General features: G+C 53.1%; 1 protein-coding gene and 1 long non-coding RNA gene across 3 annotated transcripts in view; both read right to left on the minus strand.

The window, feature by feature from the left end:
- LOC104876413 overlaps nucleotides 1–3,141 on the minus strand; it is a 15,039-nt gene extending 11,898 nt beyond the window's left edge. For both annotated transcript variants that reach the window (XR_004514983.1, XR_784329.2), the window contains exon 1: nucleotides 2,982–3,141. This is a non-coding gene — a long non-coding RNA (uncharacterized LOC104876413). The remainder of the gene's footprint in view (nucleotides 1–2,981) is intronic.
- A 1,321-nt stretch (nucleotides 3,142–4,462) lies between these two features.
- The window catches only part of Fa2h (fatty acid 2-hydroxylase), a 55,316-nt gene continuing 43,063 nt past the window's right edge, over nucleotides 4,463–16,715 (minus strand). The window contains exons 4-8 of the mRNA XM_010644510.2: nucleotides 15,768–15,910; nucleotides 15,134–15,240; nucleotides 10,531–10,703; nucleotides 7,095–7,347; nucleotides 4,463–5,565 (exon numbers count right to left, since the gene is read on the minus strand). Of these exons, the coding sequence (XP_010642812.1) occupies nucleotides 5,486–5,565; nucleotides 7,095–7,347; nucleotides 10,531–10,703; nucleotides 15,134–15,240; nucleotides 15,768–15,910 (756 nt within the window). The 3' untranslated portion in view covers nucleotides 4,463–5,485. The remainder of the gene's footprint in view (nucleotides 5,566–7,094; nucleotides 7,348–10,530; nucleotides 10,704–15,133; nucleotides 15,241–15,767; nucleotides 15,911–16,715) is intronic.

Here is a 16,715-nt window from a genome sequence, read left to right on the forward strand (position 1 = left end):
CCCTGAGCCTGGGACGCCTGCGGGAACGGCGGCGGCAACGGCGAGGCTCCTGCTGCCCACCTCTGGGCTGGCGGTGCTCAGGCCCCCCAGACTGCCTGCATCCTTGTTATCCACCCCGGCCCTTTGCACAGCTTCCGCGCCCTTCCTAGGCTCCACTAAAGGCCAGTTGCGGAGCACTCACCAGCCGAGGCTCACTGAATGTGTAAGACTTGAATAGGCTAAAGTGACTCCATGCTAATAGGCCAGACTGTGCTTCTTCATATGCTAATTGCTACCTTGGTTAACAGCCCGCCCAGGGGCAAATGCTATGACAAATAGAACATTTCCTGCAGGAGATAAGCAATGTGTTTGGAATTTTGTCCTCTGGTAGTTCTGTGAATGCCCTGACTTTTTGTTTTATAAAAACCCTATGAAAAGGACCTCAGCCCCTGAGCAGTTGCCTCTGTGAGCCACCTGGCTCCGGGAGTACCATCTGGCCAGACTAATAAAGACCTATTTACCATCCAGCCTGGTGTGTTCCCTCCTGGGTTTCTCCTTTCTCCGTCGAGCTCCCAGAGCCTCGCTGGGTGTTAGGGCCCAGCATCGTGGAGGCCTTTTTGGCTGTTCACGCTCCGTGGAGTGTAAGTGAGGCTTTAAATCTTACAAATGCTCTGGGCATCCCACGAAAAACAGGTTGGAGGGAGGTTCGACGGAGCTCTGCGGTCCAGGACAGCCAGGGAGGGGGAGAAAACCAGAAAACCTCCGAAGGAAGCCGAGGTGGGAGGCGCTTCTCAGTGCTGGGTAATACAGGGGGGTGTGGGCGGGGCATGGAAATGGGCAGAGACACAGTGAAAGGAGAAATCACTTCCTCTGAGGTCACTGCAGAGCTGGATCATGATGTGAGTCCTGTTTATTAGTCGGTGGGACCGGCACACAGCTGCGAAGTCGCTTTTCCTTCAGCCTGTACTATTCCTTTAAAGGGAAAGACTGGGCTGGGAAACAGGCTTGGAGCTGTTGGGGGTGCGTGTCGATTGTTTACTGGCCCCTGAAATTGCTTTCCATTGCTGTACATCTGTGTCCTTGTCGTGTTGAGTCCATTGGATTTGTCGAAAGAAGGACGCTTGGGAGAGTAGGAAGAAGGGGCGGGAACGCCCAACAGGATGTGTTCGGGGAACCCCAGGCAGATTCGGGGACGTCAGAAAGCTGGGAGCAGGGGGGCCTGGCGTGTGCTTCACCCGCCTTCACTCTGCCCCGTGGGTGGGGAGCTTTTGGAGCTGGTGGAGTCCCACGGTCAAGGCCTGAGCGAGGACGATTGCCCTGCGGACCTTGGCATCGCAACTTGTCACTGTTTCTGATTTTTAGCTATTGTGATAGGCGTGTGGCATTGTCTCAAAAATGGTTTTAGTTGGCATTTCCTCAGTGCCTGATGATGTTTGACATCTTTTTTGGTGCTACTGGACATCTGGGTGGCCTCATTGGTGAATGGCCACTTCCTTTACTGGAAAAATGAGAACAGAGACCTGTCATGCAAAGGTGCAAGGTCCCAGTGATGAATGTAACTGTACTGTATACCTAAAATGTACCAATAAACTCAATGAGGGGGGAAAAAAAAGAAATACACACACACACACACATATATATGTTAACTATTTTGTGTGCATGTGTGTCACTGGGGATTGAACCCAGCGCTTACACTGAGCTAAAGAGATTGACATTATGTAAAGTATCCTGTCCAATTATAATCGAACAAAACTAGAAGCCAATAGAAGAAGGAAAACAGAAACAGTCATAAGTATGTAGAAATAAACTCATTCTTGAATGACCAGTGGGTCAAAGAAAAGATCACAAGGGAAATACTCAAGAGATGAATGAAAACAAAAATGCAAAACAAGCTAAAACTTAGGACTCAAAGGGAAATTTATGGCTGTGAATGCCTAAAAAGTAAATAAATAAATAGTAACCCAATTGTATACTCCAAGGAACAAAAGAAGGAAAAGCCAAACTAACAACTAGCAGAAAGGAGGAAGCCATAAAGACTAGAACACAAATAATCAACAAAACCAAAAGTTTTTTCTTTGAAAACATTAATGGAACTGACAAACACAGGCCAGAAGGTCTCATTCATAAATTCTACCAATCCCCCCCTTTTTTTCCGGTACAGGGGATTGAACCCAGGGCCTTTCCACTCAGCTACATCCTCAGCCCTTTTTATTTTTTGTGTTGAGACAGGGTCTCACTAAGTCTCTGAGCTGTCCTGTCTGGGTTAGAACTTCTGATCCTCCTGCCTCAGTCTCTCAGAGTGCTGGATAACAAACAGGCATATGCCACCACACCTGGCTCTACCAAGCGTTTAAAAGTGAATTAACCAGTCCAAAACTCTAACAAAAATAGAACTCTTCTCAGCTCATTCTATGAGAACAGCATTGTGCTTGATCCTCCTACACCCGCCCAGTCCCCCTTTTCCGTGTCCTTCCGCCCACCATAATATGACACAGGCAGGGTCCCTCACCAGAGGCCAGACAGATGAGGCTACCGGATTGGACTTTCAGCCTGCCAGACCGTGAGCTAAATGAGCCTCTTTTTGTCATAAAGCCCCCAGTCCCATGCGTTTTGTTAAAAGTCACACAGATGGACTAAGGCGGCCTGTGTACCCAAGAGCAGCCTGCAAGTGAGGGGCGGAGTCAGTGGGTAGTGCTTCCTGGCTGCCATGGGTTAAGCACCTCTCCTTACCCTCCCGTCATGCTGTTTCTGCCTTGGACCCAGGTGACCATGAACCGAGTCCCTGGAAACGTGACCCAGATTAAGTCTCTACTTCTTTAAGTAGTGGATGTAGGGTATTTTGTCCCAGGAACAAGAAAGCTGACCAACGTCATCCTCCCTCCTGCCTTTCCCTTTCCAGTGCACCCCCTGCTACTTCTGTAATCCGCTCCCAAACACACTACCTGTGTCTGTGTTCTTGTTTTAGGTTTTGCTTGCATTTCTAAATGAAGGTAGGATCTCACCTTTATTCTTTACCAGATCAAGAAGTTTTTTTCTCTATAATTTCTTCTTTTCCTCTGACACTCTGGGATTGAGTGAAGATGAGCGCCTTGGAATTTTCTAAATTTTGCATTCATCCTGCAGCATTCTTTGTAGATCAGATTCACGCATTGGGCAAAGCACCTAACTGTAAAGAAAACTCTAGTTGAAATTTTGTGTGAATTTTGGAAAGTTCATATACACAGCTCTAGTTTCTTATTTGTTTGTTTGCTTATCAGTATGGGGGGGTTGAACCCAGGGCCTTGGCACTGACTTACATCGCCCTCCCTTACTTTATTTTTTATTTCGAAATAGGGTCTTGCTAAGTTGCTAAATTGGCCAGACTGAGAGCTCAAACTTACGATCTTGTCTCTCTCTCCCAGAGTGCTGGGATTACAGTGGTGCACCTTCGCATCCAGCTAATTTTCTTTTCAGAAATGCTGGCATTCAAAATCAACTCCAAGAGCCGGGGATTTAGCTCAGTGGCACAATGCCTGCCTCGCAAGCGCAAGGTCCTGAGTGTGATCCCAGGTACGCGAAGTGGGGTGGGGAGTCAGTTCCCCGTTGTGATGGAGCAGGGCTGCGTGTTGCCACCAGGGGGCGGCAGAGGCCAGGGAGCTGGTAGAGAGGCAGCGACCAGATGTAATTTACTGCCCAGAGATGAACGCAGACAAGACTAACATTGATCTGGCGGGTTACATGTTGGTCATTCTGCTGGGTACAAAAAGGAATCATACAAAATTCAGAGACCAAGATCAGAAGCCAGACCAAACAAGGAATGGAGCAAAGCCTAATTAGGAGGGATGTTGGTCAGCCGCGAAATGCCCAAGAAGGCACGCCTGGAAGAATGGAGCGTCGCACCAGACGGCAGTGTGAGGGCTCTGGGCTCGTTCTCGGCCAGGGCAGCTTTGGCTCTGATGGAGAATCAGTCGTGGCCAATGGCTAGCATTATTGAGGGTCAGCCTGACCAGAATTTATTTATGTATGGGTCAGGGTATTAAATTTTTGTGATGGGTCTCAGAATCAGCCACTGTGTTCCTTCTCACAAGGCAGAACTTCCTTGTGCTGTAGGTTGTTCCCCCTCCCTCCTCCCCCCCATCTCCTCCTGTCTCCGTCTCCTTTTATTTTTTTGGAATGGGATTGAATTTGGGACCTTGTGCTTGTGAGGCAGACTGTGGCACCTCTGAGCTAAATCCCCAGCTTTAGGGTGAGATTCTTTTCCTGTTTTTACTTGGCCCAAACTTGCTCTGAAAACCCTCTCTTCCTATCTTTAATAAAACTTTGCTACTGTTACAAAATAAAAAGAGTCAGTGAGCTTTTTTATTATCACCCCATTCCAGTAATTCCAACCCGATCAATAACAAAATCCTCTTCGGACCCCTCCGCCCCCTTCACAATCACAATGGGGCCCAAGGGAGTCTCCACCAACAAACAGCAATACACCTTGGTTGATTTCAATGTTTTATTTTTCAAAATTTCACAAGTGTAGTTTTGCATATTTATTTCAAAATCTTTAAATAGCCTCGTAGTAAATAGTACAAATCATAGGATCAGTCAAACTGCTTTTTTTTTTAAGCCTTTCCACTCAACGAGTTTTTAAGTTTCAAGTAGTAGTGGCTGGTCGGTAAGAAGGGAACTAAAACAGGGCAGAATGGTTCTTTTTATGTAAGCTCAACACTTAGGATTAGAAAGGGCTGTCTGGCCAGCTCCTGGGTCTGGGTCCGGACTAAGGACATTTGTGTTGTTTATAAATAAGAAGACTCAGAACAGGGAGGGAGTTGGTTATAGGAAGGGCAGGACTCGTGGGCTGGCAGGCTGGGGTGGGATGGAGCCAAGGCACTAAGGCTTTCTTGGGGCTGGAGGAGGCACTTGCTGGGAGGTCCTGAGAGGACGTGGTGCCCACCTGTGCCAACGGCAGCCTCCCTCAGGGAGAAACGCTGTGCTTCTGGGGCAGGGCAGAGGTGCCTGGAACAGCTGGGGCACCCCCAAGACAGGGTTACGGCTCCTGCCAGCCTTGAGGGTGACAGCCGTGAATGGCAGATGGCAGCTGAGGGACTCTGCTGGGGTCTGGGGTGGCCTGTGAGAAGTGTCATGCCGTCTTGAGAGAGCCTTTCATTCACCTCAGAGCCTCCAAACTTGCCAGAAGGGGAGGAAGGTAGGGCAGGGCCCAGGCCCCACACACCCTGTTCCCGTTGTGGTGGGGGAGTCCTGGGGGATGAGACATGGGTGGGCACAGCCTTGGCCCTGAGGGTCAGTTTCCTTCATGCCCCTGGGGGCCACTGCTGGGCCCTGAAGCAGTCCTGTGTGCTGAGTCTTGAGTAGGGACATGGATGGAGGGGCCGGGGTGCCTCAGAGACAGGGACCTCCTGAGGCAGGTCAGGAGGACAGTCCTGCCTGGAGAGACCTCCACACCCGCCACCCAGCCCCGGGGAACTCAAGCTGGTCTGGGTGGAGGGCTAGGCTGAGGCAGGGAGGCCGGCGGGAGCGCTCACTGGGTCTTCAGGTGCTGCTTCTCCGGGGTGAGGGTGTGGAACAAGTAATCCCACAATTTAGAGCTGATGCCAAACCCTATAGAGGGGACAATGGGGGAGAGGGTGAGGCGCTGAGGAAGAATCATGGATCCGCTCCTCTGGAAGGGACTTGAGGGAGGGCCAACGTCCGGCCCTGTCGCCCTTCCCAACTCCTGGACAATCTGGCAGGAGCTGGGGGGCACCTGCTTGTCCAGTGTCCCCAGAAGAGGCTGCCACCTCCCCCTTCCTCCTTCTCTCTCCCCTCCCTGCCCTCCCCCTGCTTCCTCCTGCTGTTTCTCCTTCCTCACGGGCCCAAGTTCATTTCCAGCTCAGCAGTGCTGATCTCTCTCTCTCTCTCTCTCTCTCTCTCTCTCTCTCTCTCTCCCCCGGCTCCTTCTCTCCCTGCCCTCCCCCTGCTTCCTCCTGCTGTTTCTCCTTCCTCACGGGCCCAAGTTCATTTCCAGCTCAGCAGTGCTGATCTCTCTCTCTCTCTCTCTCTCTCTCTCTCTCTCTCTCTCTCTCGGCCTGGCCTGTTTGGATCTCAGCCCTACTGGGACCTGAGTGACCCATTCATTCCTAAACCTTTTCATCTCCAGCTCCAGGTGGCTACTGAGTTCTGGGAATTTCTAATTTCATTGGAATTAAATTTCAATTAAAAAACATGCTTGATTCAGTTACTGGAAAAGGTAAGGTCAAGATAAAATATAAAGTATGGAATCAGGATCTCAATCAAGTGTTTCCAGGGAAAATTTGGCATCCAGTTGAGATGTGCCATAAGTGCAAAATAAACCTTGAATTTTGAAGACTTAGTATGGGAGAAAGAAGGTAAAATAGCCCACCCATGAGTTTTTTGTTTTTGTTTTGTTTTTTTTTTTTGGTACTGGGGATGGAATTTGGGACCTTGTGCTTGCGAGGTGGGTGGTGGAACCACTGAGCTAAATCTCCTCTCCCCCAACCTATTTTATTTTGCAGCATTAGACTGCCCTGGCTGGACTTGAACTTGTGATTCTCCTGGCACAGTCTTGTACCATGTCCAGCTCAGTCCTGGGGATTGAGCCCGGGCCTTGCATGTGTTCTACCACTGAGCTACATCCCCTGTGCCTTATATGCGTTTGTATTTTATTTTATTTTTGGGGTACTGTTGATTGAACCCAGGGTGAGTTACATCTCTAGCTGTTTCTTTTTTATTTTGAGATGGGGTCTTAGTCACTAAGTTGCCCACGCTGGGACTGAACTTGCGATTCTCCTGCCTCGGCCTCCCCAGCATCTGGGATGACAGACGTACGCCACCATGCCTGGCTTTACTTTTACTTTTTAATGTGGTGCCTAGAAGGTTTCGAAGTACGAATATAACCCACATAATATTTTTCTGATAGCGCCGTACCCCTCGTTCTACCTATCGGTTCCTCAAACTCCGCTTCACTTTATTTGTTTTGTGGCTCTTCTCATTGCCTGAAACGACCTTTGCCGTTTACCGACTTCCTTGTCTGTCTCTGCCCAGCTGTGGGATCCTGCGTGGGAGCCGGCTCCTGGGAGGAGCTCAGGTAGCCCTCAAGGAGAGGACTGGGGGGCCACCCCCACCCTCACCTGACTGCTGGTGAGCGAAGTGATGCTTCATGTGGTGGGCCTTCATGCCGTACAGGAAGGAGCCCTTGTGCAGCGAGCCAAAGTGCAGGTAGTAATGGGTCAGGTCGTACAGGACGTAGCCCAGGAGGCCCCCCGCAAATATAGTGCCCGCCACCGCCTCGGGCAGGATGAGCCGGACGAACACATAGAAGAAGCCGATTAGCAGAGAGGCTGGCACGGGCGGGAAGACCAGGCGGGAGCCGTCGAAGGGTGCCTGTGGGTGCAGAGGCCCCAGGTCAGAGGTGGCCCTGGGGCCTCTCTGGGGCCGCTCTGCTGGGGAGACGGGCTAGGATGGCCAGGCAATCCTGAGGGGACAGCTGGCTTGGGGGTGGCAGGCTTCATTGCCTGGAAGCCCAGGTGTCCTCGTCCTCATTTCCAAGCCAGGATGGGACCTGGCGAACTGTCCCAGAACGCAGGGCTGGGTGAGACAAGGGCGCGGTGGCCCTTCACGCTCCAGAGCCCTCGGGTCAGAGACTTGTTAGCTGCCAGACTTGTTAAGTGTCCCTGGTCCTGGGCCCTTGGCTCGGGGGCTGTCCGGACACGCAGGCCAATGTCATCAGGGGCCCATGCAGTGCACTGGTGAGACGGCCTCCTCCCCGCTGCCCAGCCCGAGCCACTTTTGTCCCAGGGAAGTTGTTGTTACCACACTCCACGGGCTGAGGCGCTGGCAGCTGGGTGAGGTTGCTGGTGGGGAGAAGAGGGGTGAGAAGCAAGCCTGTGGCTGTGTGGGCCTTGCTCCTGTTGGAGGGGGCCCTGGGAGCCTCTGTCAGCAAAGGAGTAAGCGAGGGTGGGCAGACAGTGAGTCCTGAGGTGTAGCACTTGCTAGTTCCTGTGGTGTAAATACTCACACCGAGGCCAATTTCCAGCTGCCTATGGGACGTCACAGGGTGTGGGGCTGGGAGGGGACATGTGTGACTTCTCTTGAGAGTCTATCTCAGCCAGCTCCATGTCATGGTTAAGTTAAGGCACCCAGACATTTCCAGCAGTCAGGAGGCTGAGGCAGGAGGATCACTGCGAGTTGGAGGCCATCTTGGGCCTTGTCTCACCTGACCCCCTGAAACCCCCCAAAACAAAAATAATAAAATGTTCCCAGACAGGTAGTACTGGAGACCAGCAAAGAGGTTCCTGCTTGGACCCAGGGCCATGAGTTCCTTGTGTCCTCGTGGTCGCCCCCTGGAGAATGGGACGTGCAGATGGGGACAGAGGACAGGGTGTGGACACGGCCCGCCCTGGTGCCTGGGCCACAGCCCCGCTCAGAGAGTACTTGAGTAACAGGTTGGCACAGGACACTGTCCCTGATGGCCACCGTGCAGGAGCCTGGAGAGCAGACGCTGCCCCGCCCAGCCTGAGAGGCTCCAAGAGAATCCTGACTCAGGGGACCCACTGGCCTCCGTGATGGGTCTAAATTCCGTCTCCAGTGTGAAGGTCTCCGGTTTTTGTTTTTTCTACGTCTGAACTCAAGTCCTAAAGGTATCATGCAAGGTATAAGTGAAAAATAAGTGGAGTCTTCAAATTATTTAGAAATGATCACAGTGAAAGGCATAGTGCCATCCGCCCCCCTCAAAATACTCCCTGCTGCCGTTTCGAACACACCTTTCCCCTTGTTCACAAGCAGTTCTAGAAGTCCTGCTCTGTGTCCTTTGTTGGGCTGTTGTGGCTGTCTTGATGTCGTGACTCAAAGCGTTGACCTTTCGCGGTCATTCTGACTTTGGGGAACAGCCAGAGGTGGCACAGTGCCAGGCCCATTAGCTAAGATAGACCGGGACGCGCGGCAGTGTTTTACCAGCCTGCCTTTCTCTTCCGTGGCACTCAGCCGAGCTTTCGACCACACCTCTTCAAGACACTCACTAAAGAGGTCTTCCAGAACTGCTCCCGAAGTGGCCGCAATGATGGGATTAACATTTCTGAAGTGGGAGCGGGGAAGTGTGATTCACGGTAATGTGTCTTTTACTGTAAAAAAAAAAGTCACCGTATATTTGGGTCACTACTTGTGTCAATCACATTTTCTGATTGACACCCTGGAGGAAACCCAATGCTGGGGAAAGAGACTCACTGAGAAATGAATGTTCAGGAGAGTCCGGGGCATGGTGGCTCCCTGGGGCGGGGGTCACTCTGGCATAAGCCAAGGACAGCACAGTACAACGGACCCTCAAGTTATATATGAGCCACTTGGGTTACAACCAGAATTTTAAATTTAACTTATGACCAAAGTCTTGAGTTATGACGAAAATGCTGGCCACTTCTGTTTCCAGCTGGTCTCAAACAGATTTAACCCTTAGAGAGTCATGGAAGGAACATGACAATGTCCTTTCCTGGCTGGGTTGACTGAGAAATCCTGGGCCAGCGTCTCTCTGAGGACACCGAGAACTGCCTGTGTGCAGGAGAGAGACTTTGAAGGCTGCATAGAGGAGCCTGAGCCTTCAGCTGACCACCTTGAGTCACACCCTGCCTTGGGGAACAATCTGAGTTCTGTACAGGGATGGGGATGTTGCCAGGAAATGTAGCCTCCTTGGACCACACCTGGGTTCAGGGAGTGCCACGAAGTCCTTGAATAGCTCCAGGCACTGTGTGGTTGGAAGCACAGATTCTGGAGGCCACAGAATAGGGTACAATATTATGGCTATGCCAGCTGTTTGCCTGGGGAGGGTGTCTTTACTTTCCTAACTTCCCCAAGCCTCAGTTTCCTGCTCTGTGGATTGGGAGCACTGAAAATCCATGAGGGCAAGGATTTTATTTCTTTAGTTTTTTTGTTTGTTTTGTTTTTTGAGATGGGTTCTCTCTGTGTAGTCCAGGCTGGCCTTGAACTCAATATGTAGCCCAGATTGGAACTTGATAGCTATCCTCCTGCCTCAGCCTCCCAAGTGCTGGAACTACAGGTGTGCGCCACCACACCTAGTTGAATTTTGTCTGTTTTGTTCACTGATGTCTAGCACCTAGCAGGCACTCAGGAACTTTGCTTTTTTTGTTTGTTTGTTTGTTTTGTTTTGTTTTTTGAGACAGGGTCTCACTATATAGTTGAGACTGACCTAGAACTCACTTTGTAGCCCAGGCTGGTCTCGAACTCACAGTGATCCTCCTGCCTCAGCCTCCCGAATGCTGGGATTACAGGTGTGCGCCACCACGCCCGGCTCAGGAACCTTTGCTGAATGAACCAATGAATGACCAAGGAGCGTAGTGAGGATTAAGGAAGGTGATGGGCAGAGGGTGAGGCAGAGAGCCTGGGATTAGCAAGGACACAGGCATGCACACTGGCTCAGGTCAGGGCACCTGACCCAGGCCCTGCTCGAGCACTCTTGGTTCCCCATCATTCCCAACCATCACCAGATGCCCAGGAGGCCCTGCGGCTCCAAGGAACAAGGCCCGGTTGCAGCCCCTGGCTGGGACCTGTGCCACTTGCCTTGTGGTGCTGGCCGTGCAGGGCAAAGTGCAGCATGATGAGGTAATGGCTGTTGCTGGAGGGCTTCATGTGGAACACGAAGCGGTGGATGAAGTACTCAATGAAGCTCCAGGTAAACAACCCCAGCACGAAGAGGCTGGGGAACATGGACTTGTGCACCACCAGCGCGTACTCTGTGGGGAGCAGGACAGGCGCAGTCAGGGCAATGGTCCCAGGTACACCGGCCGCCCCCAACCCTGCCACCCAGCAGCGGGGAGATGATATTCTTGTCTGGGAGCCACAGGGCCAGGCTGGGGCCTTGGGAGACACAGCTGCGGCCTGGAAGGGCTACCTTGCCTCAGCAAGGGGACGATCCCAAAAAGGCCAGAGGCCCAGGGGGCTGCGGAGAGGCAAAGCCAACAATCAGAACAGGAAGAGCAGGAAACCCTTGGTCGGGCAGACGGGAGAGGGCTGTGGACCTGCCTCAGCCTCCTGAGTGCAAGGATTACAGGCATGCGCCACCACGTCTGGCCAGATTTTAATTCTTATACCATACAACTCAAAATTCAGTGGCAGGTGAGCTAAATCCCTGGGCCTCAGTGGTTCTAATTATATACCAAATTTGCATCAGCACAGTCAGTGGTGTGACTGGCTGTCCCTTCTCGGGCTCCATCCAGGTAACTGCCTCTTTCCCCAGAGTGGAAGTCCTGACCCTTTGCCTTCTCTGCACCATCCCTGCCCACATGCTGTCCAGTTCCAGAGCTACTTCTGTGACCCAGCCCTGGGGCAACTTGCTCCTCCCCTCTCTGTGTCCGCCGCCCTCAGCTCCGACTGAGTGGTCCAGTGAGGCCAGGGCCTTTCCCCTCCCACATGGCCTCCAGGCTGCCCCTCCTGGGTTCCCTCCTCCATGTGGTCCCCCATGTACACATGGACTAGAGGAGCCGGGCTCGGGTGCCCTCCGCCTCTGGGCCATAGCCACCATCTCTGTCAACTCCTGGCAAAGTAAGAGAGGCCGCAGGGTGGGTGTCTGACCCCCCTCCCCTGAAATGTCCACAAGCGGTAAATTCATGGAGAGGGAAAGCACAGCAGTGGTTGCCGGAGGCTGTGGGGGAGTGGGAAAGAGGGAGCAACTGCTCAACAGGCACTGGGGGTGATGCCTCCTGGGATGACAAAGGTGCTTTGGAATGCGACAGAGGTGGAATGGTGGCTGCACATTGCAGATGTACTGAAGGCCACTGAATCGTTCCCTTTGCAATGGCTACTTCTGTTGGGTGTGGCAGTGCACACCTGTAATCCCAGCACTCTGGGAACCTGAGGCAGGAGGGTCACAAGTTTGAGGCCAGCCCGAACAAATTAGTGACTTAGTGAGACCCTGTCTCAAAAACAAAAAAGCTGGGGATGTAGGATGCAGCTCCGTACAAAGGCCCTGGTGTTCAGTCCCCTGTACCACCTGGGCGCAATGCCAGGCAGCCAAGTTTCTGCCTATCCCACAGGCCCCACCTGCCCAGCTAAGCTGTAGTCAGGTAAGCATCTGTCTCACCTAGGCCTGCTGCATCTGCTTTGGGTACCAGGTGCTGGCAAAGCAGCTTTGTGGGCTTTGGCCCTTTGGCCTGGGCCGCTCTCTCCCTGACACTTTGGGGTAGTGCTGGCATAGTCTAGGGAGCGCAGGCTCGGGACTTTGGGGCCTGTGTTCAAGTGTGACTCTGCCCTATCGGTAAATTGTAGTTTCCTCTACAGAGAAACATCCACCACCGTGAAGGGGTGCTTTTAGGGTGGCGGCAGTATAATAGCTGATTGTACCACTGTGCATATACAAGATTATATGGTAAGAATAACAGCTGATTAAATGTTAATATTTCTAGAAATCTTACTCTTACCTCTACTTTTGTGTGTGTGCATTTTGTTTTGTTTTGGTTTTTTTGAAACAGAGTCTCACTATGTAGTTGAGACTGACCTGGAACTCACTATGTACCCAGGCTGGTCTCAAACTCACAGTGATCCTCCTGCCTCAGCCTCCTGAGTGCTAGGATTACAGGTGTGTGCCACCACACCCGGTTTGTGCATTTGAAAAAAAAAAAGACAAGGTCTTGCTATGCAGCCCAGGCTGGCCTTGAACTCGTGGTGATCTTCCTGCGTCAGCCTCCCCAGTGCCAGGATTACAAGTGTGGGCCCCCGTGCCTGGCTCTGTCTGGGTTCTCCAGGCACACCCTCACATGCATCTAGGAATTTCAGCCTTGTACTGGGGTCTGCCCTTTGTTTGCCCTGCTGTCACCCCAACTGTTAGGCATTTATTCCAGGGTGTCCTTGTCCAGCAGCTGCACCGGGACACCGCCCACTGCACCCTCATCTCACTTTGCGGGCGCTGCGTATGGCACGTGTGGCATGTGCCCTGGTGATGAGCTGCGGAGGGAGGGAGGCTGGTGGTGCGCTGTCCCTCTGGCCACCAGGACGGACCAACAAGCCTCACCCGACCCTTAAGGCACAGGGCGCAGAGGCGTGAGGAGCCCTCCAATCACCTCCTGCCGTGTAGGAAGGCCCCCTCCTATAGGTCAAGCCTCTGCCCGCCCCCTCACCCCAGCATTACTCAGTCTGCCCATCCTGCTGGAGCTGGTACTGAGTGGCATCTCAGGAAGAATCTGGCAGAGGGACCTGGGCCAAAGCTTTGGCTTTCCCTTCCCTCTCTGGCCGCCAGCCCCGGCGAGGCGGCGCTGCCACTGTTGGTGATTGTTAGGGCCATGCTGCCCGGGACAGTGGGCGATTCAGTGAGCAGCCTCCCGCCCCGCCCTGGCTGTGCCCGAGCCCTTCAGTGTGGGCCAGGAGGGGAACTTCAGCACCTGGGCGCCCCCAAGCGGGGCTGGGCTGGGTGAGGTGCAGTGCTTTAGCCAGGGCTCCCCCCGCCTTTTGGGGGTACTAGGCTGGCAGCTACCACTGAGCCACACCCACAGCCCTCCCCATTCTACCTCCTTTTTAAAATATGAAATTCTGAGGGAGGATCCTGCCAAGCTGAGCTTGAACTTGTGGCCCTCCTGCCTCAGCCTCTTGAGTATCTGGGATTACTGGTGTGTGCCGTAAAATGCTGCTGCACTGGGGCTCCTGGCTCACGGTTCCCAGGGGAGGTGGGCAGGGAAGAGGGTCGAATCCCGTAGAACATGTGGGGCCCCACTTGGGGAACATGGATTAGAGGAGAGGGAAACCTCTGGGAGTCCAGGTCGCTGGGCAGGTAGCTCCGACCGGGAGGCTGAACACGGGTGAGTAAACGGGGCAGGTGGCAGAGTGGCTGTGCAGAGAGACACAGCCCTTTAGGCCCTTTGGACGACACCCCACGTCAGTCTCTCTCTCCGTTCCCGGTTGCAACTAGAAGCTGGGGGGCACCTGGCCACATGATCTGAAATCACTCGCTAGGCATCTGTGAGGCTCTATTTCCTCAACTCTATTTATTTTTAAAATCGATAGATCGAGTCCTGGTACTGGAAAAAAAAATTGATAAACTAGGTGTGGTGCCTCATTCCTATAATCCCAGCTATTTTGGGGGCTAGGACAGGAGGATTTGCAAGCTGGAGGCCAGCTGGAGCAATTTTTAGCGGCTCAGTGGCATCTTATTTCAAAATAAAAAATAAAAAGGCCCAGCCATGATGGTGCATGCCTATAATTCCAGCACTCTGGGAGGCTGAGGCAGGAAGGTGGCAAAGCTCAAGCTAAGCCTGGACAATTTAGTGACTCAGTGAGACCCTGTCTCAAAATAAAAAGTAGTGAGGGGCTGGGGATGTAGCTCAACTTGAAGGCCCTGTGTTCATTCAATCCCAGTAACACACACACACACACACACACACACACACACACACAATTTACTGTGTGCTCTGTGATGTGTGCACAGCATGCCCACCGGGTGGAATGACCACATTCCCTCAGCTCTGAGAGGAACGGACCAGACCTTTCCTATGGGGCAGCGGAGGGGTCCCCTGAGGTGGCCCTGAGCCTGGAGGACACTCTGGGACTCTCCCTCCCACACGCGCTGCCCAGCCTCCTCATGCCTGTGTTGTGTGTCCCTGGCAGACCAGTCTGTACCCAGCTCCCTGTGGTGCCATTGATAAAGTGACTTCACCGTGCTCCTTTCTTTTCCCTTTGTCCTCTCTTCGTTTCTCCTCCTTCTGTGCTGGGGATGGACCCTGGCCTGGCTCACTGAGCTGCACCCCAGCCCTCACTTCACCGGCTGACAAAGAGGCCCTGGCTCCACCTTTCCTGATAGGAGACTCAGCAAGAGGCCGGCCCCGCCTTTCCTAGCTGTGCTGTGACAAAACAACTTTATGTAGGTTTTCCTCTTGGGCTGCTGGGATCTGTACCCACTTGGGGTAGGGTGGGAGCCTGACAGAATTTTCCTGACCACAGGCCTCACTTAGAAGTGTGTGTGTTTGAGACAGGGCCTCGCTCTGTAGTTCTGGCGGCCCAGGCTGGCCTTGAACTCACAGCCATCCTCCTGCCTTGGCCTCCCAAGTGCTCGGGTTAGGACACTTGACTTACTTAGAAGTGTTTGTGGTTTGGTCTGGGGTCCTGTGCTCTTTGAAATCCAGGACCAGGGCAAGCATGGGTCTCCCAGGACGGAGTTTAGGAAAGAGCCTGGTGTTACCTGACGTGAACGACTTGAAGAGCCAGACGTTGCCCTGGGCGAGGATTCTGTAGTAGAACCAGCTCAGGTACACAACCAGGGGCACCCAGATGATGGGGACACTGTACCTGCAGGAGGACCACCCAGGTGAGAGAGATGCACCGGCGGGGTGGGGTGGGGGTCAGCACAGTCCATCTTCCCTAGGGGCACACATTTCAACGGGGTGGGGGGGACAAAGTGACACCAGAGAAGGTGCAGAAGTTGTAGCAACCTAGGGTCAAACGCTAGGGCACTGGTGTTGGGGGCTGGGGAAGAGAAAGGAGGACTGTCACGTGCTCCTGCCTCTGAGATGAGTGACTGACAAGAGAGCCTTAGGGATTCTGTGCAGCCGGGCAGACACTGCCCTCTTGTGGCTGAGGAGCTAATTGAAGGCAAATTGTTGCCAAGAAGCCGCTAAGCCCACGTGGGAGTCTGGCATGGAGCAGGGGTGGCATTCCAAGTAGTTTCTGCCTACGCGTTGGGCTGTCCCCTACTCACAGACATCGTGCACAATCGAGGATTACCCCTACGGCACGTCCTGCCCTCCCCGAGAGCTCCTGCCCCTTCTAGGTCTACCAGGGGACAGGGCCAGCCCAACCCAGGCGGTGGGACTCACCAGACTGTCTTGGACAGGGACTCGAGGAAGTCGGAGTGGAAGAGGCGGATGGGCCTGCTCACCGGCTGGTGGACCCACTCGTGGTACTTCTCCCCCAGCTGGCCCACCTGCCACAGCAGAGGCTTCTTCCAGTCCACCAGGTCCTGCAGGGGAAGAGGGGCCCCCAGTATTCATGCCTTCCCAAGCCCGGCACACCCAGCTCACGCGGTCTGAGTGGGGTGAACACCTTCCTCCACTGGGGGTGCGGCAGTGACCCCAGTCCTCGTCCCAGCCCCTGGGCACAGCCTGCCTGAGGGCTTGGCTGGTCCTGATGAGGCCACAGCCGGCGCTAGAGAGTCAGAAGCCTGAGCACCTAGAACCAGCCACACCTGCAGCTTGGGGACTCCAGGTCTGAGAGCCATTCCATTTTGTATCAGGAGTGAAGTAGACCTTTCCCTTCCACCAGGGGCTTTCTTGGTGTTGGCCTGGTAATTCATCCATTCAAGTAAGCATTCACTCAAAAATTAATTTAACAGTGTGTGTGAGTCTGCATGCGTGTGCATCAGGGATGTAAGAGATCATCTTTGGTTCATGTAGCTTAGTGCTTAATCAGAGTGTAGACTCTTGCATCTGGGCTACAAATCCTGGCCCTATCGCTTACTGTGTGACCTTGGGAAAATTACTTGACCTTTCTGAGCCTGTTTTCTCAGCTATAAAATGGAAAAAATAATGGTACCTGCCTTAAACGCTCAGCAAGATGAGGCGAGCCAAGCCCAACAGTTTAGTGGTGACACAAGGCAGGATGACTGGTACAAAATGTCCAGGAGTGAGAAGGGTGAGGAGGGCTTTGCAGGCAATCTGTGATTTGTTCACATCACATAGAGGATCTGGCATAGGGGAGGGACAGAGCAGGTTTGGGCACAGATGGAGTTGAGAGTGACTGGGGTCTATCTGGTAGTTTTTTTTTTT

Source organism: Fukomys damarensis, unplaced genomic scaffold (assembly GCF_012274545.1).
Source record: "Fukomys damarensis isolate Sample0158 unplaced genomic scaffold, DMR_v1.0_HiC HiC_scaffold_32, whole genome shotgun sequence".
NCBI classification, from domain to species: domain Eukaryota; kingdom Metazoa; phylum Chordata; class Mammalia; order Rodentia; family Bathyergidae; genus Fukomys; species Fukomys damarensis.